Source organism: Acipenser ruthenus, chromosome 17 (assembly GCF_902713425.1).
Source record: "Acipenser ruthenus chromosome 17, fAciRut3.2 maternal haplotype, whole genome shotgun sequence".
In the NCBI taxonomy this organism is placed as follows: Eukaryota; Metazoa; Chordata; class Actinopteri; order Acipenseriformes; family Acipenseridae; genus Acipenser; species Acipenser ruthenus.
In genome coordinates, this window is record NC_081205.1 from 28,761,524 (window position 1) to 28,788,068 (window position 26,545).

At 36.8% G+C, this 26,545-nt stretch overlaps 1 protein-coding gene across 2 annotated transcripts in view; it reads right to left on the reverse strand.

The window, feature by feature from the left end:
- Positions 1 to 20,801, reverse strand: part of LOC117423448 (1-phosphatidylinositol 4,5-bisphosphate phosphodiesterase eta-1-like) — a 34,467-nt gene extending 13,666 nt beyond the window's left edge. Inside the window, exons 1-11 of one of the 2 annotated variants that reach the window (XM_034039259.3) lie at positions 20,698 to 20,801; positions 13,605 to 13,751; positions 11,972 to 12,215; positions 11,401 to 11,530; positions 8,549 to 8,719; positions 7,788 to 7,881; positions 5,898 to 6,101; positions 5,022 to 5,142; positions 3,088 to 3,259; positions 1,775 to 1,882; positions 250 to 411 (exon numbers count right to left, since the gene is read on the reverse strand). In XM_034039259.3, coding sequence (XP_033895150.3) covers positions 250 to 411; positions 1,775 to 1,882; positions 3,088 to 3,259; positions 5,022 to 5,142; positions 5,898 to 6,101; positions 7,788 to 7,881; positions 8,549 to 8,719; positions 11,401 to 11,530; positions 11,972 to 12,215; positions 13,605 to 13,751; positions 20,698 to 20,740 — 1,596 coding nt within the window. In that variant the 5' untranslated portion in view covers positions 20,741 to 20,801. Of the gene's footprint in view, positions 1 to 249; positions 412 to 1,774; positions 1,883 to 3,087; positions 3,260 to 5,021; positions 5,143 to 5,897; positions 6,102 to 7,787; positions 7,882 to 8,548; positions 8,720 to 11,400; positions 11,550 to 11,971; positions 12,216 to 13,604; positions 13,752 to 20,697 lie in introns of those variants that run through there. The other variant, XM_058990325.1, reaches the window with a different exon arrangement.
- Positions 20,802 to 26,545: the final 5,744 nt, after the last annotated feature.

Consider the following 26,545-nt stretch of genomic DNA (forward strand, 5'->3'; position numbering starts at 1 on the left):
CTCTTAAGCGAATTAGTGTGATGTCAGCGAGCAGGAAGATGTATTTTTGACAGCATTATAATTCTACAATTAAGCCTATTACACTGCTGCATGCCTGCAAAGGCTCCTCTGAAATCATTGCTGGGGGAAGAAATACATGTGTGCCTTCTCGTCCAACCCCCACCAGTCCTCTCCCCCCCCCCCCCTCGCAGCAACCACTATAAATGAGCACACACACACACACACACACACACACACACAGTTAAATACCTGTTTGAGATTCATGTGCAAGCCTCCGTGTGTGGCTTTTAAAAGAGCCCTAATGGTAAAGCTCTCTGAATCCTCCTTATCCCCAATTTTTGATTCTTTCAGCAAGGAGTCTAGCTTCTTCCTGATGGAGGATTCCACCTGGTGTTTGGCTGCTTCGTTGCTCTGGTGAAAGAGAAGTGTCTTGCATCACTTGGATATGTATTGTGCAGTTTCAGCCCTGTGTTACACAGCGATCCACTGGTTTTCATTAAATAACTTGTCAAATAAAATTGAAAACAGGGTGCTTCCATAGTAAAGTATTATACTGCTATCAACATGGCTTAACCTTCAATTCATAGAATTCCTCAATTATTGAATTGGGAAAGAATATGGGACCACTGACACACTAAAGATGGGATTTTATTACAAAAGGGATTTGAAGTTAATTTACTAGCATCAATAATAACTTAAAAATAATTGATAGGGAGTTTAAAACAGTATCTTTTACATTTTTTTTGTCATTGTTTTCTGTAAGGCCTGAACAAACTAGGCTTCTGTTTTATCAGATTTGGTTAGGAAATTATTTTGAGGCATTTTGACAGACAGATCAGTACAAGGATAAACTGGTTGATCTATTTTTCAAGCCTCTCACCAATTCCATACCAGCCCTAAATCTAATACGAATTCCAGGTATCCAATGGACTAGAATAAATAATGTAGAATAGTATCTGTCAAACCAATTCCAAAGTGGATAAGCAGGTCAGTTCCCAGTTGTGAGTTTTCATCTTAATATTACCAACTGAATCTCTCCAACTGGGCAAAAGGAATTGCCTTGCATAATTATTTAATTTTTGTTTTTGATAAATAAGGTTTCAAATCCACATTTCTGTTAGAAGTTTTACTTTTGGCATTTAAAAAAATGTAAGCATTTGCAATTCTTTGTATCTTACACTTTTTGTATTTCTATTTAATTATTTGTTTCTCTAGCACAAGGAGGTTAAGTGAGTTGCTCAAGGTCACACTGTGAATCAGTGAGTGAGCCGGGATCTGAACCGGGTACCTCCTGGTTACAAGCCCTTTTCTTTAACCACCGGACCACACAGCCTCCTTAAGTACTTGTTTGTATCATTTTGTCTGTCACAAATATTGCTTTTATGTGAATTTGCATGCTGCCAAAATCTCTAACAAAATGAATTTGTTACCCAGCCGCCTTTGTGATGTAAAAATCTAGGAAAGTTATTCTAATGGAAAATTTTGAACCCAGTGATCATAGTGATTATTTGACCCTGTGACACATTTCATCCATAGGGAGCACCTCTGTTTTTTCATTGGCTGCTCCATAAGAGATGACAATGATGCAAGTATGGTGTCATCAATCAGAGTATTTCATGATAAAATGTAACCTTTCAATTTTATGTAAGAATAATTCTGTAAGCGGTGTTTGCAAGTGTCTGGATAGAGTGTATGGACACAAACTGCACAATCCAAGCACCTAAAGATTTCAGTGAATTCTGTACCTTTTTTAAAAACGCTGTTGGGAACTTACACTGCTGTGCTTTAATTTGAAGTCATCTTCTATTTCATCTGCGCTGTCGTCATCTGAAACGTCTCCTTCCTCTGCACCAGCAGCGAGGTATAGGGGCAGCCTTTTCCCCTGAATTAAAAATAAGTAGATGTGTCAATTACAGTGAAGATTAAAAATTGATCAATTTTGATAGAAAAGCTATTGTTTTGGTCATCCCTGTATATACAGATACAGTTCCTTTTCAATGCCTCTTTTGATCATGAGATACTGCTTTATGAGAATTAATCAGATGCATATTAATATAATACATAGTTAGTGTAAAGAATGCATTTAAAAATTTGTAAGATAAAAAAATAATCCACATTAGGCTTTTAAAATAGCAGCAACACATTTATTTTTTCTGATTTCTTCTTTTTTGGTGGGGAATTGTTTATGGGAATATGTTTTTCTGTATTAAGATTCATGGCAGTGCACTTTGACAGCATACTGAAAAAAAAGGATCCAAAATTTGATGTTTTAGCTGAAAGGCCTCCCACAGGAGATATTAGTGAATTGAGCTGAAACTCTTTCTGCTGGCTTCACAGATGCCTCCTGAGGAATGCCTATGAGCTTGCATGTCAACTTTAGCCAGTTTTCCTTTTCACTTGCTATTTTTTTATTCTTCTACCAATATTTGAAATTCCAAAGCATTACAAAAGAGACATTCAGTTGCTAAATACCTGCATCAGGCAATATAAGTCTTAATGAGGTTCTAATATTACTGTATTACACACATTAAGTGCCTGGGAAGAAATTGTTCTCCACGCTGAATATCTTAAGCAGTGTTTATAGAAGCATATGGAATTTATTTAAAGCAGATGTGTCCCTCAACCATGTTCAGTTCTATTCTAAAATATTAATTTAGCCTGCCATGGTCTCTTCTTTACTAGAACGCATTCCCAAGAGGTACTAAACGTGTAATAAATGCTCATAACATTTATAGAGAAGAAATTTTTAACATGGGCTTATAATCTCCTTAATTCTCCAAGCGGATGGGTCAGTACAACATTAAATGTTCACAAAAACAAAATGCTGGTAACAGCCTCGACACACACAAACACACACACACAGTCTGTGCCAGTTCCAACAGATGCCCATGAACATCACCAACATTAGACTAAATTAACACCTTTAATCATTCAGACATTAATGGGTTTTAATGCAGCCTGCAGCCACCTTTGTAAAGACCCTGAAGCCCACATGAACCGAAGTGTATTAAAGTATGCAGATAGCAATGCTGAGCAAAAGCATTTCCTCTTGATAAAATAATAAAGGGTTGGGGGGGGGGGCATTACCTTAATGAGAATCTTGCCTTTCAAACTGATTGGGCTGGGGAGTTGTTTCGAATCCCTAGTTAGAACTCCACCAAGATCCAGCTTCTCTCCAAATATTTCCTTCAGGTACTGGGCAATCTTTTTCTGTTGCAGGATACTGCAATGGTTTTCTATTGAAAGGATCACCGGGAATCTTCAAAACAATGAACAAGCGACAGTACTGTTACTAAGACGGCGTGTGCAAAACATCTCATTAATCGATTAGGACTCGACTCTCATGAAGTGCTCTATTTAAAGAAAAAAAAAAAAGATTACGATCCTGTTAGAGGCTACTAAACCAAATAACCGGTTTCACTGTCTTTGCCCTCTGGGAAGGCAAAACAATAAAAAAAAGATTTAAGTTTTAAAATCTTTTTCCCTTAACACAAAGTATTCCATATGAGGCATGAGGCAGCACACCATCACCCATGGCAGTGGTTTTACTGTGAAAAAATCTTGACAAGGTGTGCAGCTTTTTTTGTTTGGTTTAAAAAACAGTTCTAATAAAGCAAAATTAAATGAGATATCAATAAAGGGGTAACACTAAGAACATGACTGCAAATTCATAAGAAATACCACAGGAATAACAGCTGCATATTTTATGCATTTCCTTCATTTTGAATTCAACCTTGTTAATCCATGTGGATTTAACTGTCCGTATTTATTCCACGTTTCCATGTAACAAATGACATTGATCAAAAGTATAAGGCACACATTCATGCATTAATGAACACTTCTCCAAAAAAGGAAATGACCATTACAGCTATGAATGCCTATGCATCTACTGACAAACGTGGTTTGTTTTCACCTGTGTATTAAGAAACATTAGAAAAACTAGATTATTACAATCATGAAATGACCCATAAGAAACATGAAAACGGACATCACTGATATGGCCCAATTGCTGTCATGAACATAATCAAGAGCACTTCCTGCCAAGCTTTTGATCCATCATTATTAACTTGAAACAACTGAACCTCTAACACCTGGACTTCATAGTGCACTTTCCCCAAACCTTTACCAATTACAATAAAGAATAAGCTTGCTAGTTTTTAGCACATTATATTATATATATATATATATATATATATATATATATATATATATATATATATATATATATATATATATATATAGACACACAACCACACATATACACAGAATTCACTTTGTAAGACTATGTTGTAGAATACAAATATAATCAAATATAATCTAACTTTTTATTGAACATAAATAATTTGCAAATTAGCTCAATCCCATCACAGTAGACTACAGTACCTTAAAAGACTTTTTGATTCGCAAATGACTTTGAACAATATGTAACATTTCAGCTCTTAATATTATCCGAGAGACGATTTCCTGAAGGTTCAGAAAATGTTGTCATCAAAACACATCAAGACACCTGCACACCTGTTCTCAAAATGTCATACCCAAATCAGTGGCTGCGTGTCTCTATAGTTACAATCTAAAATAGTCACAAATGATGTGCAACTATCATCCCAACAGCGGACAATTTACTTTAAAAATATGAAGTGAAAGGTAAAAGTACTAGAACAAAATAAACTTGGGGGAGGGCGACTATAAAAAACAAAAAGAAAAATACAAATGTTTACAGTCACACAATCTCGTCATGTGTTCCCCAGATCAGCAGTCTTGTGAAATAGATTAGTTTTTGATGAGAAATGTGCTGCTGTAACAGATAACACTTAAATGTGGGGACATCTCCTTCAAAAGCTGTTGATTCTGAAAAGGCTGTGACAACAGTACAGCTAATAAACTGGCATGTTTACAAGTACAGCACTATTCAAGATTTTTGGATGCTTTACGATTTTTGGATCTAGCCAACCGGGCGTGCTGCTTTGTCCCAGTTAACTTCCGAAATGCTTGCAAAACCTTGGGAAAAAGAAAAGACATACTCATTTTTCACGAAGGCGTATTTGTTGATTGTTTCAATGACATCTTTGAAAGAGATTTTGGACGTCAGTGTGTATCCGTGATGTACCACTGGCTCACCATCTGGGCCATCCCAACAGTCGACTGAAAAACAGTGAGCAGTAACTCATTTCAGAAAGAAGCACCACAGTGTTTAGAATTATGTATGACAGCATTGTGAAATCTCTGAATTTACTGGCACGTTTAAATAAATCTGACAGTTAGAAAAGCTACAATGAAATAAACCTGCAGTATGTGAAACCTACTAAACGTGTCCCACTAGGAATGAAATTTAAAAGTGTTGTTTGCATTAGCACAAACAGCCACAATTATATATACACTTTCTTCTCTACAGTATCTGTTGCTGAACAACAGGCTCAATATCTTAAAGGAGGAAGTGCATGGCAACACACCAGGAGTGTCCAATCATGGACCTGGAGGGCCATTCCACTCCAGGTTTAACAGGTACAATTACATAATGAGCTACTTCAGGGTCTGGATAGAGGTTTAATTCGTTCCATTAAACAATTTAAAAACAGGGTTGGAACAAAGACCATGAGTGGAATGCCCAACTTTGGACACCCCTGATCTACACAAAGCTCAGAGTGTAGTAGGGTTGCCAAGTCTGTTTTGATGAATTACCTGCATGTTTTTTTTAGGCTGTTTCATTAAAACCAACAAGAGTTTAGAACCGTTTCAAGAAAGCTTTGAGAAGCGGGCAAATTATCACAAGTGTAATTTTTCTTTGCTAATAAGAGGGGATAGAATCGAATGAAACGTCGTGGTTGCCACTCTTTTAAACATTAAGAAAGGAAAGGTGCCATAAACAACGTTCAATGTAGTCCATTATAATCGGTTACCCTCAACGCATCGACAGCCAGACTGAAGGACCCAGGCATACATATCTGTCTTGGAATGAGACAGCAGCTGGTCGCCAGTCAGGTAGGTGTTGTGGGATGAAGCGATGAAGTAGTTACACAGTGGCTGGTCCATGTCTTGGTTGACCTCGTGGTGCAGTGGGTTGAATATATCACAGGCAGGGCTACGCATGAAGAGGGTAAACCCTGCAGCAGGAAACAAAGTTATTCTGCACCATGACATTATTTTGTTTCTGTCCTGTTTCAAAAGCCATTTAGTCATAAACAGCAGGTTATTCAGATTCAAAGGTGTGAATCTCTGCAAATAAAATTCATCCCATTTTTCAAAAACATTCAAGTACACCCTGCCTTACACCCTAGGAGAGTATACTATGTGCTCAAAGTCGATCCCCAACCACAATTGCATTGTTTCATTATATTTTTGAAAGAGGAATCAGGAAATATAAACCTGCTGCCCAAAAAACTCATAATCACACTCGGGTTAGACAACCAATTTCCTTTTCGTGTGTTGGGAGCACTAGCACTAAATCTTTAGGTTATTCCATCTCCCTTTGCACCGACAACTTTTTGATTTACACATCTGCTTTAATTATGTTCTGCAGCCAGCAGTATTTCTCCATTTAGCCTTGCTGAAACGCCTGCTGTATTCCAATATATTTTAGAAATGATTCACCAAACTCAGACACAAAATGATGGCGCAACATTTTGTTTCTAGTGTGGGTCACAGTCTAACCAATCTTACAGCTTGTAAAGCGAAGTAAGAGGGAGGTCAGTCCACTTGCTCAATGTCACAGAGTAAGTGAGTGAGTGGAAAGGAACTGGTCCTTACCAGTGGTTACAGCTAACTCTATTGTTATAGAACATTGTGTGGCTGTCACATTTTACCAAAGGACTCCTGTGAAGTGCATGCCACCAATAAAGGTCATGCTACCCAAATTGTTACTACTGCACAGGTCAGTAGGCCCCTAAACAGGCTTGCCTGGCACTAGCTTCATTGTTGAATGAAAGTAACAAATATGAATACAAAAACTGAATCGTGTGATGAATTACTTGCATTTACAACCTAGTAGTATATCAATAAAACCTAGGTGGACAAATATAATTTGTTGTTCACTTCCCAAAGCAAGAATGACTTCTGATGAACACTCCACTAATGCACAGTGGCAACTTCCACCTACGGGGGAAAAATGTCCAAAAGCTTGAACACTGAAGAAATCAGGCATCTGATTTATCTGGGTGGATTTGAGCATTACTGTAAACAAGCTTAACCCTTCGTCCTTTACCAATGGCTTGTTGAATCGCTGTATACAGCATGCACAGCACTGCATTATGTATGTTTATTTCAATATGTTGCACATATGCAATGTAATTGACTGTATATTGAAAAACAGCATTTTTATTAATGAACACTACTGTAATCCATGTAATAGCTAGTATTATATTGAGTTCCACAGCAAAACAGATATATCTGTTGTATCAACACCCCTGTGTTTTATGCTTATTTTGCAAGGTTATTGATAGACTCATGAGAAAGTAAACTTATTTATGCATTATCTTTAAAATTATATTAAAAGGGTTTGACTGTACGTTGTTAAATAGCAGGTTACTGCATCTATTTTCTATTGTAGCGGAATCTGAAAAATGTTAATGTTATAGATGAGTAGGGATGTCATTTTGAGAAAAGAATGTTCTAGACAGGGCGCATGCGCATATATATATATATATATATATATATATATATATATATATATATATATATATATATATATATATATCAGATAGATAGATAGATATAGGTTTGGTGATTTGCAATCATTTTAATCACAATTAAATGAAATGTGGATATAAATCTGAGGTATCCTTTCTGCTTACCTTCTATCCCCAACACATCTTTCTCTTTGTTTTCTTCGGAGACTTCAAACTTATCAATAACGTTCAAACAATATTCTGTCGTCACATTGGTCATCTGGAGAACACACAAGTATATGTTTACTGATTTGTTCATGTATTTATAAAAAGTAAAAGGTAAGGGAAAGAAGACCTACAAATAAAATATATTAAACTGTATAGTTTGAAAATGTGTCTCAGTCTTTCTGCTTTCTCCATGGAGATTGTCGCTCAATGAAAGGGTTATGAAAGGCTTTTGGACTCCTGCATCAAAGCCAGCAAGGCTTTCCTGATGCCTTTCCCCCCTCAATGTTCCTTGCTCTCACTATCCTGTTAGGATAGTGACCGCAGGTCAGGCAGCTTTGTTACTGAAGTCTCACACAAGCAATATCCCGCCTCACTCACACTGTCTCTTAAAACTCACACCCTGAATTGGGCAAGTCTTTAACCACTGGTCATCGCTCAATAGGAATACAAAATAATTACGTGATCAGAAACCTGTACTGGATTAAGATGGAAAACCTATGTGTGTGATATTCTGGTTATTTGCAATGGTAGAACACCTTAAACACACTTTTGCACACAAACAATGCAGAATACAATTAGGACAAATAGGAGCAACATATTATATTAGCATATCCAGTCTTACAATTGACATAATGAATATTTATAACAAATAACTAGAAGCATATTTTCCTTTCCTGAGTTTGCCAGCTCAGATCATTTGCATGGAGTGATTGGCATACCTTCTGTTCTGTCTTGAGGAAGTGAGCGAGTTCCTCAATAGTGAGATGATCCTTTTTGCCGCTATAACACATGAGCAACAAGAAGATATCCCTTCGGAGTGACATCATCTTGTAAAAAACGCAGAACTCCTCAAAGGTCAAAGTTCCTTGGTCCTCATCAGTGTCAGCCTCCTTCAAAACAAGCAATAACAGCTGTATTAAGTGTGGCAGCAGTGTGGAGTAGTGGGGGCAGCAGTGTGGAGTAGTGGTTAGGGCTCTGGACTCTTGATTGGAGGGTCATGGGTTCAATCCCCAGTGGGGGACACTGCTGTTGTACCCTTGAGCAAGGTACTTTACCTAGATTGCTTCAGTAAAAACCCAACTGTATAAATGGGTAATTGTATGTAAAAATAATGTGATATCTGTATAATGTGAAATAATGTATAATGTGATATCTTGTAACAATTGTAAGTCGCCCTGGATAAGGGCGTCTGCTAATAAATAAATAATAATAATAATTAAGGGATAATTCTAGGTTATAAGCACATTGCAAAAATCACCAATCACCAACAACGCCCTTAAGATACCACAGTGTTATTAATTAAAGGCTGGATGTTTCTCTGACAGCAATAATAACACAGTGATAAATATCTGAGATCACACAGCTGCTTTCTGATCAAAATGTAAGCAATCTGTGCACACAATTCAGTCAGGTTATATTTGATGGAGTGGCCATTAGCCAAGTACAATTGTGACAGATATGGAAGGATTCCCTTGAAGTTCATGCAAGCACTGCTTACATTATTTAACTACTGGGCTCATTCATTCAATTCAAAAGAGTTGCTTGTACTCAGCAAGACGTCTAGATCAAGTTATTTAGGTAGAATCGAATAAAAAATAAATGTAAATACACTGAAAATATTTCTTCCAAAAAAAAGCCCTATTATTTATTATGATTACTTTTCTAATAATGAACAACTAAAGCAGCAAGCACCATATTTTAATGACTGACAAAACAGAGGTAACAGGGTTTTAGAAGCGGTGGTTAATAACTTGGAGGCAAAAATGATTCAGCAACCATAAAGTCCTTTTGTGATGCCTGACTTTTTAACAAGGTTGACCTGGAAATGTCAGATCTAGTTTTCTTCAATGGAATCTGGTCTAGTCTCTGTAGCAACACTAGAGAATTAGTGAGGGGAAACTGTTCAGATACTTTTCTTCTTCTTTTTGAAGAACAGCCCAAGAATTTGGACAAGGACTAATAACTGTTTAATATTTCATATATTCTTTACAACAGAGGTTCAGAGCCCCAGTAAACCTATGATCAATATCAAAGGTGCAATGGAGGAGTTCATGCAAGCACTGCTTACATTATTTAACTACTGGGCTCATTCATTCAATTCAAAAGAGTTGCTTGTACTCAGCAAGACGTCTAGATCAAGTTATTTAGGTAGAATCGAATAAAAAATAAATGTAAATACACTGAAAATATTTCTTCCAAAAAAAAGCCCTATTATTTATTATGATTACTTTTCTAATAATGAACAACTAAAGCAGCAAGCACCATATTTTAATGACTGACAAAACAGAGGTAACAGGGTTTTAGAAGCGGTGGTTAATAACTTGGAGGCAAAAATGATTCAGCAACCATAAAGTCCTTTTGTGATGCCTGACTTTTTAACAAGGTTGACCTGGAAATGTCAGATCTAGTTTTCTTCAATGGAATCTAAACTCAAGCACCGATGATATCAACACAAAATAGTGTTTCCTTGTATATGCAGAAAACAAAACAAAGCCAAAAAAAATGGATTTACATAGACTTGGTTTGATTTTACAGCACATAACATTTTAATACTGAAGTTAGGATTTTTTGTTTAATTGGACTGTGAGGGTGTGCCAAGTGGCTGGTGTTAATTAAACAGGGAGGACTCACAAGCAGAAGGTCAGTTGGCCAGAAAACACACTAATCATATAGCTAGGCTACCACAGAAGTCAGGTACTAACCTCCAGCCAACCAGAGCTCCTCATACTAACCTCCTTTATACCTTCTCAGGTAGGTCCCACCCCCAGCAAAACCATTACTGGGCAAATACCCATAATAATGAAATACATTAGTAGTAGTAGTAGTAGTAGTCGTAGTAGTAGTAGTAGTAGTAGTATTAAAGCAATAATAATGTTTCACTTCACATTCATATTAATTTAAACTCAATCTTAGCCTTATTAAATTGACCAATATTAAAATAATAGGGTTAGACAAGTTTAAATGTCCCCTCTATGTAAAAGATGTCCCTGTGAGAACTGGGCATTTCAAGCACGAACCTCAGGCGCGCGCTCCCCTTCCTACACAGACAGCGGCCTGCCACAGAGAACAAGCAGACATGCATTACCTGTGCTCCTTGAAGCCAATGGTAAGCACCATGTCTAGAATTGATTTCTAACAATCTTAAAATTCACAACCCATTTATGTATAAGCACAAGTAAAAGACACAAGTTCACTTTACTAGCAGTGTGCACTCTGCTTCCCAAAATGATACATCACACTTGAAAAAACAACAACAAATGCATCAGCTGCAGAGTCACTTACAACAACGTCTCACCCCAAAGACGGAGCACAAGGAGGTTAAGTGACTTATACCATTCCCAGGCTCTTGACAAGCAGATACACACAGCTTGAATACACATTAAACTTATGTGGTAGTTTTATCTGTACATTTATAAAAAGAAAGTTAATCATTTTTAGTTTGCAGTTTCTTTTTTAAAACTACTGTGGGTGGAGAACCGCAGTCTGGCTGAGAGTCTGAGAGAGAATTACGTTTCTCCATCACATGGACGCTGCCTTATATTTCCATCTATAGTGTTAACTTGGAACTAACTTGAAACATCTGCCTGACTTTCCTTCGTGGCAGATTGACATTCATTTTATGTAACAACTGATAGATCTCTTCAATATTCAGCAGCCCATCTCCATTCTTGTCAGCTTCCTCAAAGGTTTGTTTCATCCATGTAAAAGAGTGCTAAGGAAAACTTAGGTATTGTAAATTCATCCGATCAACAATAATGCAAAAACAAAGCTTGGTTTGAATTTAGTCCTATAATTCACTTCATCTGCAATACTGTATAAAAGGTGCATTATTTTACATTATTTCAAACAGTCTCTTCCAATACAATATACAGAATGCAAGTTGTCGTTTAAGGACATTATACATTGAAATGCATAGAACTTTAATGAGCAGGTTAAAGCAATGAGGTGAACGAAGGAATCAATGGTGAATTGTGTCATAAGGCTGATATAATACATTTTGTCAGGATACATCTAAACTGTAAGTATGATATAAGCATGTATGAACTCTATCATTAAATCACCAAAGCCAGGAATCTGTATCCCCAGCAAAGAATAAGTTATACATTCATATGTTCATTATTAGTTAAAAAAAACAAGGATATTGGTTGTGGGTTCGCTGTCTCTTGACAAGTGAATCCTCATCACTTATTCCAGCCATCAAGTACTTGAGGCCAGTAATCCATGTGCGAGCCTCCTCTTGGTTGGAGGTTACTACATCCAGGGACTCCATATGGTTACCATGGTAGATGGTAAAGCAGCAACTCGGGTCAAAGTTCCCTTCGCCATGGCGATGTAAAATCCCAGAATGCCTCCCTTCTGTGACCTTGTACAAAGAATCAATGGTGACTGGAGAAGAAAAGAAACTAGTTCAATCCAATGGAAATTCAAAATAGAACGTTTAAAAAAAAAAAAAGACACAATGACTTTTGGGATTGATAAAATATAACTTTTGCCATTAAAAAATAAAGCCCATTTTTGTTTCGTGAAATGGGTTTATCAGCAGCCAACAGAATCCTGCATTTCAGAATCCTGTTTTTTTTCCTTCCTTCACGTACTCTATGAAGAACTCAAAAAAGCCACAGACCTTTACAGTTCCCCCTAGGAGCCAAATAACAGCAGCCAGGAAAGCTAACATTTTAATTCAATCTATTCTTTTTTGAGATTCAAACCAGGGGTAGTTCAGAAATGTTTATATTAAATTTTCCAAGCGTAGACCCTAATCTTCACAGCACCTGGAGGCTCATGAAGATGTGTCTCACGCTAAATAAATGACCCTTCATGGGCAGAGCATTGTCATTACAACAAGAGTTCTTCAATTGCACTCCCCAGCAGCTCTTACAGAGGTCCTTTATTGAAATGCAGAGCCTCGGGAGAATGCAACACAAAAATACTGAAGTGAAGTCATTAAAGAAGAAAGTAAGCATACTGCATACTGTAGTACAGCATACCCTGAGACCCCACTTTATACTAGGCATATAATGTACTGTATACAAGTTTATATTTATATATAGACACACACACACACACACACACACAGGCATGGAAATAAGATTCCCATTGCATAGCAGTTTGATCCATTCCTGGTTTTACTATGAGTTTAGTAACACAACCCTAAGCTTGTTACCTATACACTTGTTGTAAAACCTTGAATGGGCAAAACTGCTATACAATTTAGTCTTATTTCCATCCCTGTATGTGTGTGTATACACAATTAGTTTTCAGCAGCCACAACTGTGAAATTCTTCCAAAGATCATTATAAATATAGCACACTGTTGAGTTATGAAACCAAATGGATTTCCAGCTGTATTGCTAGACAATTACAGTTAAGCGAAATACCTTCATGTGAAGCGAATATTAACAAATTGTACAAATCATAAATGAGACACAAACATTATGTTTGCTCTACCATATTAAAAACAATCTAACTGTTTACGCTTTAGCCTCCAATGTCATCAAATATTTTTGTTAAAACTTAAAAAAAATATATATATATATATATATATATATATATATATATAGCTGACATTTCTGAGAACATGACTGCGGGCAAACTGTAAACCAGATTTCTATTAAAACAGGTTAACAGGTTAAAACACTGGGTGTCTTTCATGCCTCTCCAAGCACACTTGCAGTTTCTTTTTCCAGGTCAGTTCATCAGTACAAGGTACAGTACACAGCCCAAAAAAACATTTTATTAAAAGGAAAAAACTAAATAAAAAGCAGGAAAGTCTTACTTTTGGCCTTCTCGCTTTTTCTAGATGGTCGCCATCTGATGCACGTCCGATGCTCGTCCAAGTAGTAGAGCCGAACCAGCCCCTTCGATCCATTCTTCAGCTTGACCATTTGGGTCCCAGACTGCATAACACTCATGCATCTCTCGACTGCAGAGAAAACAAAAGGGTGTGAGCTACTGGAAGGACTGTGCATTCAACCCATGTACTGTACATGGACTCACCCTGCACACCACTTTCTGCAACCTTTTTACAGTCAGAACGTAAACACAAAATTGCTGTGTGGGGTGGAGTTGTTTGACAGAATAACATGTAAGACAAAAGCAACCCAAATGTGCCAATCCTAGACATATGGTCATTTGATGTGACTGGGAGAAAATGTGAAATACACAGTATTACAAATAAATTCATCTATTAAACATAAACCAAAAAAAAGTACACTATCTTTGGAAGACAAAAAGTCATATATTCGTTTTTTTATTAAAATGAGAAACAATGTTCATGATTTAAAATATACATAAGAGGTACATCCAGCCAACTTAGAAGCTAGTACAAAATGTAAATGAAAGGGTCTTTAATGTGTGGATTCAGAGTACTGCACACATGCTGATACAGATAACATGCTATCAGTTCAGAAAAAAGAACACAAAGAATTCAGTTCTCTACTGTTCCAAGCGGAACTGCCTGCACACACACAACACAATGGACAGGACCCATTATATAATAATAAAGCTACAAGTTCAAAGCAGCAGGTTTCGCATGTTGACTCTTTGAAGCTCTTTTTACAGCTGTCAGGCTTTTCCTTTCAAACTGCACACAAGGTGTGGCAGCTGGATGAAAAGCAGCTGCGGGCACTCTGTCCCTTCTCCAACACTTCACTTCATTTAAAACCAATTAGTGATTTAAAGCAATAAACATTCAAAGCTGATTGCTGCACTGCATAATCAGGTTATAGTAGTCAATCATATTTGTGATGATGAGTGCAAAGAATAGATTTATACTGCAGGGCAATTATAAAGCATGACAGCCCACTTTCTGCTGCTGTTGTGGAAACAGCATTCAACATGCAGTGTAAGTTGACAGGTCTATAGGATGGTCAACTTCAAGTTCAACCACCAGGGGTCAAAAAGGTCCCTGCAGCCAACACCTCTAATTGATATTGCATTAGAAGTGCTTAATATGTGCACCATCTGTCTCTGTCAAGTGTTTTACCATCAATTTAAAACAGCAGCATTTTAACAGCACTGCAAAGCGGACAGCTGACTTTACAATTAGAAATCCTCTTGGATTTACAGGACATGTGCTATTATTATTATTTATTATTATTATTTATTTCTTAGCAGACACCCTTATCCAGGGCGACTTACAATTGTTACAAGATATCACATTATTTTTACATACAATTACATTATTTTTTTAAATACAATTACCCATTTATACAGTTGGGTTTTTACTGGAGCAATCTAGGTAAAGTACCTTGCTCAAGGGTACAGCAGCAGTACCCCAGCTGGGATTGAACCCACGATCCTCTGGTCAAGAGTCCAGAACCCTAACCACTACTCTACACTGCTGCCCCGATGTGCTAGCTACAACGTGCTAGCTTAAGTAGCGGCTTACATACAATATTTACAATATTACAACGGTTTGTGTATGTGTATGTGTATGTGTATATATATATATATATATATATATATATATATATATATATATATATATATATATACACACACACACACACACACACACACACATAGTATATATATTTTACCTCAAATGGCCTTAAATCTCAAACCAAGGCGCTCATATCAAACACACTTAATAACTTTTGATGACAGAGGACAGTGCGTAAGTACTTTGAAAATGAAAACTCAAACGTCGTGTAATTAAATAAAACAGGGCAAAATGATTCCCAACCGAGAAAACAGATGAATGTCTTAGAAGTGTCGAAACACACACCACGGATAATGCAGCTGCAGCACCTGTGATTCACAAGTGACCAGCAATCTTGTTTTCTTCCATTTAAAACTGCACCGTGACTACAATCCGTGACTGTGTATTACAGGACATACCCAGCCTGCACTGTGGCTGGTCATTCATATAAGCAGGGATTCACTATATAAAATCAGTTTACAAAAAATAGGTCAAGAAGCTTTATGATGTTTTAATAGTCTTTCGGCCCCAAACAAAAAGTATTCATTAAAAAAAGTGTTTTAAACCAATCATTAAATTAAAGAGATACAATCTGTTTCTCAGATACATCTTAAAGCTATTTCCACTCCATCATAGAAAGCAAAAAAAAGGTACAGATTGTATCTCCTGGTCTTATGATAATGCTTCATACATTTACAAATGCAATATGTTAAAACTCTCAAATATAAAAGGTCAATGCAGGACAACATTTCCACAAAAGTTCTACACACAGAGCACAAGTCAAATTAAGACACCGTGTACAAAATCGTCCAAGTTTGTTAAATCAACTATTGTACCAACCTATTTGTGCCAGTCTCCATTTCTGTGAAGCAGCTACACTTGCCCCAACATGGTAAATCCCGTGTGCTAGCAGAGATGCTACCTGAACAGGAGAGTCCAGAGATGGCTTGAAAACATCCATACCCTGCTGGGAGATTTACAGTATAATCCACCTCACAGAATCCATGTCTGATTACTGAATGAATCACAGCTGCACAGCCAGGGATGCAGCTTTTCAAGTGGTGGTTTCCCATTGCCTTCTGGTAGGACACTTTCATCCATGACACAGACCTATTGCACTAATCATGAGGCTTTGTATAGAGATCTGTATGCAGTTTTCACTCCAGGGGACAGGCTATGGAGCATGCTGTTATTAGATTAGGCTCTTAGCTGATCTGTACATACAGGCACACAACTCTATTGCCATGGCATGCAAATCTAAAATAATATACTGCAGCAGACCATAACGTGCTTTAATTAGTGATCGCAGTCCAACAAACTTTTCAACAGTTTTCTGTAGCAAATAAAGAGTGAGAAACAAATACAGCTTTAAAAGGCAGACCTTCAATGATGTCTAGTTTTGTAAAATCAGCAGGTGCCTCCTTTAAAAAAACTAGTAGTTAAATTAAAAAACTGGAGTCAACATGCCACATTGTGTTATTGGTCAAGTAATCAAGAAAAAAATAATAATGTTGGTATGAGGCTGAGCAACACAGATTTTAAAAGAAAAAAGCCAATATTAAGAAATGCTTGAAGTCCAGAATAATATTAGAAATAGAGAAATAGTTTTGATGGAAATCTCAGTGTGTAACTGTATGTTGTCACACAGTTTATGGTGTTGTTATCCTAGTTATTAACATTTTTAAATAAATAAATACTCTGTGTTCATCTAACTTGACACATATTGCACTCACACACGTCCCTTATGCTGGAGGAACGAAAAATACATACATTCTTGGCCAGCAGTTAAAGCGTTAAGTCACTTGGTGATTCTGTACATTTTTGGTTCATAAAAGTAGCCGTATAATAGGCCTGGTTTAAAAGGACTCGCGTCCACAAGACTAATGTGAATGTGGATGTGCAAGCAGCCTTTCCCTTGCCACCTGCCTCTCTCACTTATTCCTATAACGGAGATACCTGCTGATCTGAACAGTGAAACCTCCTCTACTTGTGAGTAAAGGGTTGCATAACTAATTTACTTGCCACTCAACAGTTTATACCAGGCTTGTCCACACTTTATTATTATTATTATTTATTATTATTATTATTATTATTATTATTTAGCAGACGCTTTTATCCAAAGTGACTTACAGAAATTAAACAAAATATAAAAGTATATAAGTTAGAGGCAATAATAATAATAAATAATAATAATAATAATAATAATAATAATAATAATAATAATAATAATAATAATAATAATACTTTACTTACAGAGTGCCTTTCATGTGGCAAGGTTCAAGGCACTGCACATAGGTTAAACTAGAACAAATTACAAAGACAAATATTATAAAAACACTAGCTAACAGAGGACAAAAAATACACTCATAAAATGATTTTAAAAAAAAATACAGAAAAACATAAAAAATAAATAAAACAGTTAAAATAACCGTGACATGTCACAATAAAATCAGAAGGATAAATTATAGAAATAAGTCTTAAGTCTTGATTTAAAAGTAGCCACTGTGGGCGAGCCACTGACATGATGGGGCAGAGTTCCACAGTGCGGAGCCCGAACACAAAAAGCAACCTCTCCTTTCTTCCTCACCCTCGGAGTGCAGAGCAGGCTACTATCAGCTGACCTCAATGCACTCTGAGGCCGACAGAGAGACAATAACTCTGACAAGTAATCTGCGTGCCATTCCATTTCGTGCTTAAACATAAGTAATAGAATGTTTAAATCAATTATATATTTCACTGAGATAATAAAACACACACACACACATTATATATATATATATATATATATATATATATATATATATATATATATATATAATATAAATAAAGTAAAATACAAAAAGATATATAAATAGGAATTTACAAATAAAGGTTCAATAAGTGGGCTTTGAGAAGACAGCAGAATGCCGTAAAAGACTGAACAGTCCTGAGGATAACCGGTAGCTGGTTCCATCACAGGGGAACAAGGGAAGAGAAGGAGCGAGCACGGGAGGAAGGAGAGTGAAGAGAAGGAGCGAGCACGGGAGGAAGGCGACTTAAGAGAAGACACTTGTGTTGGAAAATCTCATACATCATCAAGATCCGTTACGTACCGTTTAAATTTAGTACATTTTATCTATTGCATGTCAGTTCAATAAAACAAATCAAAAGTTAAAATAAATCAGCAAAAGCTATCTTAAAAAGGTGTGTCTTTAAGCGAGATTTAAAAATACCCACAGACTCAGGATTTCAAATAGATCTGGGCAGCATGTTCCATAGTCACAGGGCAGCTCTACAAAAAGATTGGCCTCCCATTAGTACGGAGCCTAGTCCTAGGTTGAATAAGACATCCGGCATTCATGGATCTTAAATTGCGCGTTGGAATATACTTTTGCAATAGATCTCTCAAATAAACGGGGGCAGAACCATTTAAAGCCTTATAGGTAAGGAGCATAGTTTATACAGTACATGTGTTATGTGCTCACAAGAAGAGGTAGGAGTTCAAACCCAGGCTGCAGAATTCTGCACATACTGAAGCCTATTGAGTACTTTAACAGAACCCCCAGTCAGCAGAGCATTGCAGTAGTCCAATCTTGAGGAGATGAATGCATGGATTAATTTCACAGCAGAAGAGGAGGACAGAAATGATCTTAACCAGGCAATGTTACGCAGATGAAAGAATGACACTTTAGTTGTATTTCTAACATTAGCTTCAAACGATAAGGTGGAATAAAAAATAATACCCAAGTTTCGCACTTGAGGAGAAGCTCTAATGGTCAGTGCCTTCCACAGCCAAACTAAAATCAATGACCTTGCGCAGCAGTTGTTTGGAGCCAATTAGCATAACCTCAGTCACAGTGCTTGATATCAGACAGACAACTGAGTAGAGGAGTGTTAGACACATCAGTGTTGGGTTTAGTGTGTAGGTAGATCTGGATGTCGTCGGCATAAAAATGAAAGCCAAGACCATGGAATAATCTGGCCAAGTGGAAGTATGTACATACTAAATAATAATGGTCCCAGAACAGAGCCCTGGGGGACACCTTGTGTAACTGGGGCAGTATCAGACTTATAGTGGCCTCGGATAACAAATTGCTTCCTATTGGACAGATATGACCTGAACCAACAAAGCGATGTGCCAGTGATACCCAAAACATTTTCCAGCAAAATAGCAGGAGTATCAAAAGCTGCACTTAAATCCAGCAGAAGAAGAATACTGAGAGATCCTGAATCAGGAGCCACCAACAAATCATTTGTTACCTTTACAAGGGCTGTTTCAGTACTGTGTTTAGCTCTAAACCCAGACTAGAAAGGTTCAGACAGCTCATTAGATGTCGTATAGCTCTGAAATTGTGATGTGACCACCCATCCCAGACTGTTTACCAGAAAAGGCATGTTGGATATTGGTCTATAAATAAAAAATAAAACATCCCAAATATTTAGATTTTACCTTATTTTTTTTTAAATACAGTACTCATTAAGTACAAAAAATAAAGTATACCATTAACTATCAGCTTTATTCATATAAATTACAATATATAGTACACTGGACCTCAAAAACACGTACATGTATTATTAAACCACAATAAAGACAAACTACTTCATTTATTAAATATTATTATTACATATAAGTGTTACTATAATAATGATGGACACAAACATGCCATGACGTGGATACATAGGATGTTAAATGACAGATTAACTACAGCATTATTCCAAATGCTGTGTTCCCGTACTGTTCCCTTTTTTGTCTATTACGAACCGTAGAGACACATAATCTAGAAGCAGATTTGTATTCCTTAACTGCAGCGGTTTTTTGCTTACAACCTATAATGCTTAAGTAAGTGTCAAATTCATTTCATGCCTCCGTTTTGATTAAAGTTATTTAATATCGTTGGTGAACTGATCATTACGCGTTCAGAATGTCCAGTAAAGCAGGTGTGCTGTTTGTTAAATTATACACGTGTTAGCGCTACAAAAAAAAAAAAAAAAAAAAAAAAAACTAAACAAAAGAAACATAAAAACACTACAAAGGACTAACTAATAAGAATTAAAAATAGTTTCTGTCGACACTTAATCGTCAGTTTTCTAGAACTACCGTCTACTACCGTCCTTGAAGGTAACAAAACAAAGAAATGCAGCACCATGGACAGTTCTAAAACTCACCGTGTCTCCCCTGCTGACGAGTGGGCGTACGGTTTCTGGCAACAGATCTGAATATTGTGACAGTCACATCCTCTTAATATTCCTTGGGGGTTTATGTTTCATAATAATGCAATCTGCCAGTTTAATTCTACCGGTATTAACAAGAACTTTAAAGTAACACATTTACCATCTTTCTGAAGATTAATATATTGGTAATACTCAAATATTGTTGAATTCGTGCAAGACAGTTCCATAGAACAAGTACTTTCAATTTAATGCTAATTCCATTTACTTTTTTTTTTTTTTTTAAACCAATGCTTACCTTTCTCCGGGCTGAGATCTTTAAAAACTTCAAGATCTGCCATGAAGACTGTTTTTGCAAAGCATAGCTTCCACCAAAAAAAAAAAAAAAAAAAAAATTTTAAAAATTACATTAAGCAGTTTTTAAGACTCCACACGACGTCTCTCACAAACGCAGCATTATAAGATCCTTAAAGCAAATTGAAAACTCCGAGAACGGGAAGCAAAGCAGGTTATGTATATTTATCTAAAATAAAGAATTGTTTGCTTTGACACAAGCTGTATACAAAAGCGCAGGATAGTGAAAATGCATCAACAATCCGCAACAATCTGTCAGAGACTGCAGGGGATCCTGTGTTCTGCACTTGGTCCAAGCAGCTTCGATGCACTTTCAGTGTGAAGATAAACAGTATCAGTGCATGCTGCCTATAAAACGTAAGTGAGCAAAGCTTTAAGACAAGCTTTGCATCCACGTACGCGTGTGTCAGTGTCATTTATCAGGCAATTTATCATCATGTTCAACATCTTACATAAGCCTAAAAAGAAGTAAAAAATCGTACATTCCTGGTACTGTATTTAAAATGGTTTGCCCCAGCTTACTTCAGAATATGCTTTTTCGATTGTCCCACACCCTCAATTTTGTAAGTGTTAGTTCAACTTTTTTAATTCTATTTGTTTCTTAATTGTGAAAAGTTTCTGGTTGGTTCAGCCTCTATACCACATTGAGTCTCAATGCTTTTAGTCTGTGCTGGTCTGTCTTTTTTGGACCACATATTCATCTGTCCCATAGTTTTATTAAAACAGGCACACCAACCAAATGTATAACAGAAGTTAACCAAGGGAGCAGTGTATTTGGTGTGGAAGCTAGGGAAGGTAGGAAAATGTTTTTTTTTTCAAACTTAAGTAAACAACAACTTTTCAATGATTGGCTTAACAAGCTATCAAATTCTATTAAAAACAAGTTGAATGCACTCACTAGTGTTAATTTTGTATGGATTTCTGGCTAATAAAGTTTCACATAAGAAAAGATCGCACTATAAGGGAAATTCACATTAGCAGAGTATTCTCAAGTTGCTTATCGACAGTTTTGTAACATTACCAGGTGTTTGGAATATCCCTAGTGTCTCATTTGGACAATTAAGTGCTTTTAAATCTTGAGGGAACTTAATTAAAAGTGTATTGAAAGCTTAATTCACAATTAGTTCTGTCTTCATACATACTAATTTCACGAGAGAGCTGTGCTGTTATCCTATTAAGTCACTGTTTCAAAAGGGGGTCACAAATTAAAATGTTTCCTCTGGAGTCCTGGAAACTGCATAATTCACTTAGGCTATTTAAAGGGGGGGGGTGCTTTGGCAGTCAAATTGAGAAACGTCTAATTAAAATACATATGATCTCATATTTGGTAATGGCCAAACAGCTGTTGAAGGATAGTGTATGGATGTAATATTATATAATGTTTATAATATAATGTATAATGTTTATCTAAGGTGGGCCTAAGCTATTTGGGACATTTGGGCCCTAACACTTTGTAAAGTGTATGTATAAACATTCTCTTCGATTAAACAGCGCTTTGAAAAGTGAAAATTAACTTCTAACTTGATTGAATTAATACAAAAAATAAGAGTCATTCCTTGAACAGTTATTCCAATTGTATGAATGGGAACCCATGTTTGTTTGTTTAATTGTAGCGGAATTATCCTTAAATTGTTTGCTTTTCGAATAATGCCTTTTAGCCATGTCCTGGTGTACAAGTATTTTGCCAATTAGACTCAAGTCAAAGTAATCACATTTTCTGCAGCTAAATATTATAGTTGCAGTGGAGCAATTTTCACAGTACTGAATAATATGGATTGCACTGTGACGCTGAAACAAACTGGTAATATCAACCAATTACCAACCAATTACTGTAATAATGGACGGGAACAGGGTAATGATTCATAATCAATAACAAGGCGCTGAAAACTAATTGAACCTGGCATGTATGTAATATGCTTAGCTGGTAAATATTACAGCTGTTGTAATACCTCAATGATGTTAACAGGATAGCAGGTCACTCCTACACAGCCCCACCTGTATCATGCAGTGTCAGTATTCATTGTGATTCACACAGCGCCAATGAACCCTGGTGTTCATGTATCACAGTCAGCTGTGCACCGCAAGCATTCAAATCTACCGGTTGTGCTTCCCCAACTCTTTTCTCTATGTGCTATTTACTCAGCTTCAAGGAAACACAATACTTTGACTTTCAAGAATTTTTTTTTTCTGCCACCTACAGACATGACACTGCAGAACTGTGTCAGATCAAACCATTAAGGCTGCCTGTAATGGGGCGATAGATGCAAGCTTACCCTCACCCTCAATCACAACACCTTCACAGGAACACGGAGGTATTTAAAATGCAGCAAAAACCGTCCCTGGTAGCGTTCACAGGAATAAATGTTTATTTTGTTATTTTGCTCTGGATACTACACACACGTTTTGCAAACGATTAACACAGACTAGCAGGTTGCATCATCAATAACTGACATTCCACAGACAAGATCATGACTGACCTAATCATCCTCTCCCTTAAGGAAAGACCTGGCATTCTATAATCCCCAGCCCCGCCTACTCCTAACAGGATTCAGTATTCAATAAACATTTGCACCTGGAATGATTTTATATAAAAATGCTCTTAATTAACATTTATACTTTTACAATAAAACATTCATATATTTTATGTTAAACATGTTTTCTCATTTATACGTACTTGTTTAACCTGCATGCAAACCATCTTTGTTTACGATCGTTAAACTATTATATTGCTTACTTATTATTATCCTTGTCATTATTCTTTAATCGCTAACTATTACCAGTAAAGACTGAAAATGAGCATTACTCCTTCTAGTGGAAGATTACCGAACATATAGCAATAACAAAACACTTGTTCCACATTATAGCTGTGGTAACTTCATTAATGGAAGCACCCTAATCTAATTACAACAATACACCATCATATATCAAACACACTTGATCAACAGTATTCACAATACATAATAAACCTATGGCTCTATAATAACAATCACATACAGTGCATATACAGTATACATTTCAAATGATAGACACTGTTTTATTTATTTTTTTCTCCCAATTTGGAAAGCCCAATTATTATTATTATTCTCCTTCACTGCAGCAATTACCAGGTGAGCCATTCGGGGACATCATGATACTGTTGAGGCATATCACTTTTTTACCAACCACATCAGGCAACTCTGTGGAGTGCTATCGTCTCTCAGAGGTCAAAGCATCATGGAGTAAGGCCAACACTCCTACAAACTGTGAGCTGAAATATGACTGAGCCTTCTCTCAAAAATAATAGGATAAGGATGTGCTTGGAAACAGGGGCGTTCATACTGAATCATGAATAATTGATTTGTGTATTTAAGCCATTACAGTATCTTAACAAGGCAATATGCAGGAATAGCATTATTACTTCAAAGCTGGCAAAAATAAATGATTGGCATATTTCTGTTGAACATTTTAAACACACTCATTTGAAAACCTAATATTTACACCGGCATGATTGGTCTCCATCTAAAATGATATCCTAAACATAATATATTCTCTCTTACAGTAGGCAACTGTCATATTTATCCACACAAAGCCCCTTTTCACGGTCCATGAGAGAAACTAATGCGGTCCCTGAGGATGACTTATTGTCAGATGTGTGAATTACAACATCAAGAATGTTTTTAATTTTGTGCTTCATTGATCTCTCTCATTAGCAGTTTTTTTCCTCTTCATATACAATACAAGATATCAGAGAAATATGTACCCCCCCCCCCCCCACCCACCCAACAATTAAGAAATGTATCTTTAAGCTCCTGTAACAAAGAAATAATCTGTATAAGGGGGAGTTTATGCCCACTAGATTTACAGTAATACTGCTGAAAAATGTTGGTGGAGACTGTTACAGAAAGGATAGAATGGGGTTATACAACAATTAGCATTAGGCACTCAGAAAAAAAACAAATTCTATTTTTTTCTCGTTTAGTTTTTCTCAGTTGAAAAGTCTAGTGAATCTTCTTATCGGAGTGATATTAAATATTACATTTCACATTCTAGAACTCAGTTATTGTCTATCATAAACCGCTACCACTGTGCATGGTGTCATTCTCCAGTGGTTCTCAGAAGAATAGGGCTGATTGTAAATTGAATCTCATCACATATAATGGGCTTGCCTGGTGTTACTCTGATTATGATAATAATCGCTAACCTTTAGGAAGCAATATTAAAAAAACTGGTTAATTGTATGTTATCAATAATAATAATAATAATAATAATAATAATAATAATAATAATAATATTGATAAGTAAAAAAACCATACTGTGGCACTTCATGAAACACCAGGCTATAGACAGCACATCTTACAGTAAAAATGAGTTACATTGTTATCTGTTTCCAACAGATACCAATACAAAAGCCACTCATATTTATTAATGAAAAGAAGCCAAACCTCAGAATGTCTTAGAACTCGAAAGCAGTTCATTTATTTAATTGTTGGTACAGCAGCTGATTTTTGCTATGAAGGCTAAATGCTGCAGAATAATTTTAAACCATGCAGATTTAGAATGAATTATGTTATCTTCTCCTGATACAACATGGCGAGATGGGAATGTGACTGAGTTTCAATATAGTCAATTTCTCTCGGTGCACTGATTACACTTGTTCAAAGCATTTTTATTATATTACCACTTCGCTTATTGCATTAAAATCAAGGAGCAGGGGATCCTGAGTGGCGCGTCCAGTAAAAGCGCTCAGCGTGGAGCACAGGATGCGCCCTATAGCCTGGAGATCACGGGTTCAAATCCAGGCTACGTTATTGCCGACCGTGACCAGGAGTTCCCAGGGGGCGGCGCACAATTGACCGAGAACCGCCCGGGTAGGGAGGGCTTAGGTCAGCAGGGCAATCCATAGTTCACCGCACACCAGCGACTCCTGTGTCTGATAGGGTGCTTGCGGGTCTGCTGTGGAGCCATTCAGATCTGTGTTCTCCTCCGGCACAATAGGTCTGATGGCTTCACTGTGGATCTGCAGTGCAAAAAAAGACGGCTAGGCAGGGACACGTTTCGGAGGATGCGTGTGTCAGCCACCATTCCCAGAGCATGTTGAAGTAAAATGACGATGCGAGAACATCTGTATCATTGCTATGGCCAGTGCATGAAACCCACAATCAGACTTGATCCAGAGAATCATATACTACAGTTCTGTACTGGGTATGAGGCCAGTATCTCAAAGTGTGAGGTTGTTATTATGCGGAAATCAAGAAGCCACAATATCTCACCTATCTAAGTAAAGGGTGCTGTTCGATTTTCCCTGAGGAGTTTTCAGTTTTGAAAATATAAAGTTGGCATCGCAAATGTTGTGTGAGGTATTGGCATGTGAAGTAGCAGCGATGGAGGCAGAAGGACAAAAAGAAATGGGTAACCTGTTTAAAATGACAGACAGAATAACATGACAGGGTCATTAAAAAATAATTTAATTAATCAATATACTTTTGGAAAGACACATCAGGGCTAGAACAAAACAGACCAAGACTGCTTGGGAAAGTGGGAGTTTAAGTTTCAAGTCTTGAGACCTCATTAAAGCTCTATATAGATATCTATAATCAAAAGATCATTTGAAATCCCACAAAGGGCAAGGAGAGGCACGTAATCTTAAGCTTCCGCTACTCTCTCCGACCCATAACCCCCCGGGAAGATTGTGCACACAGGATTCTGAAATCAAAACCATTCTTAAATCTCCCTGCAGATACAGTTTCAGATTCTTAAACGAGCCAGTCTAAAGTATACTCTTACATTTGTTTCTAGGCAACAATTGACTGAAA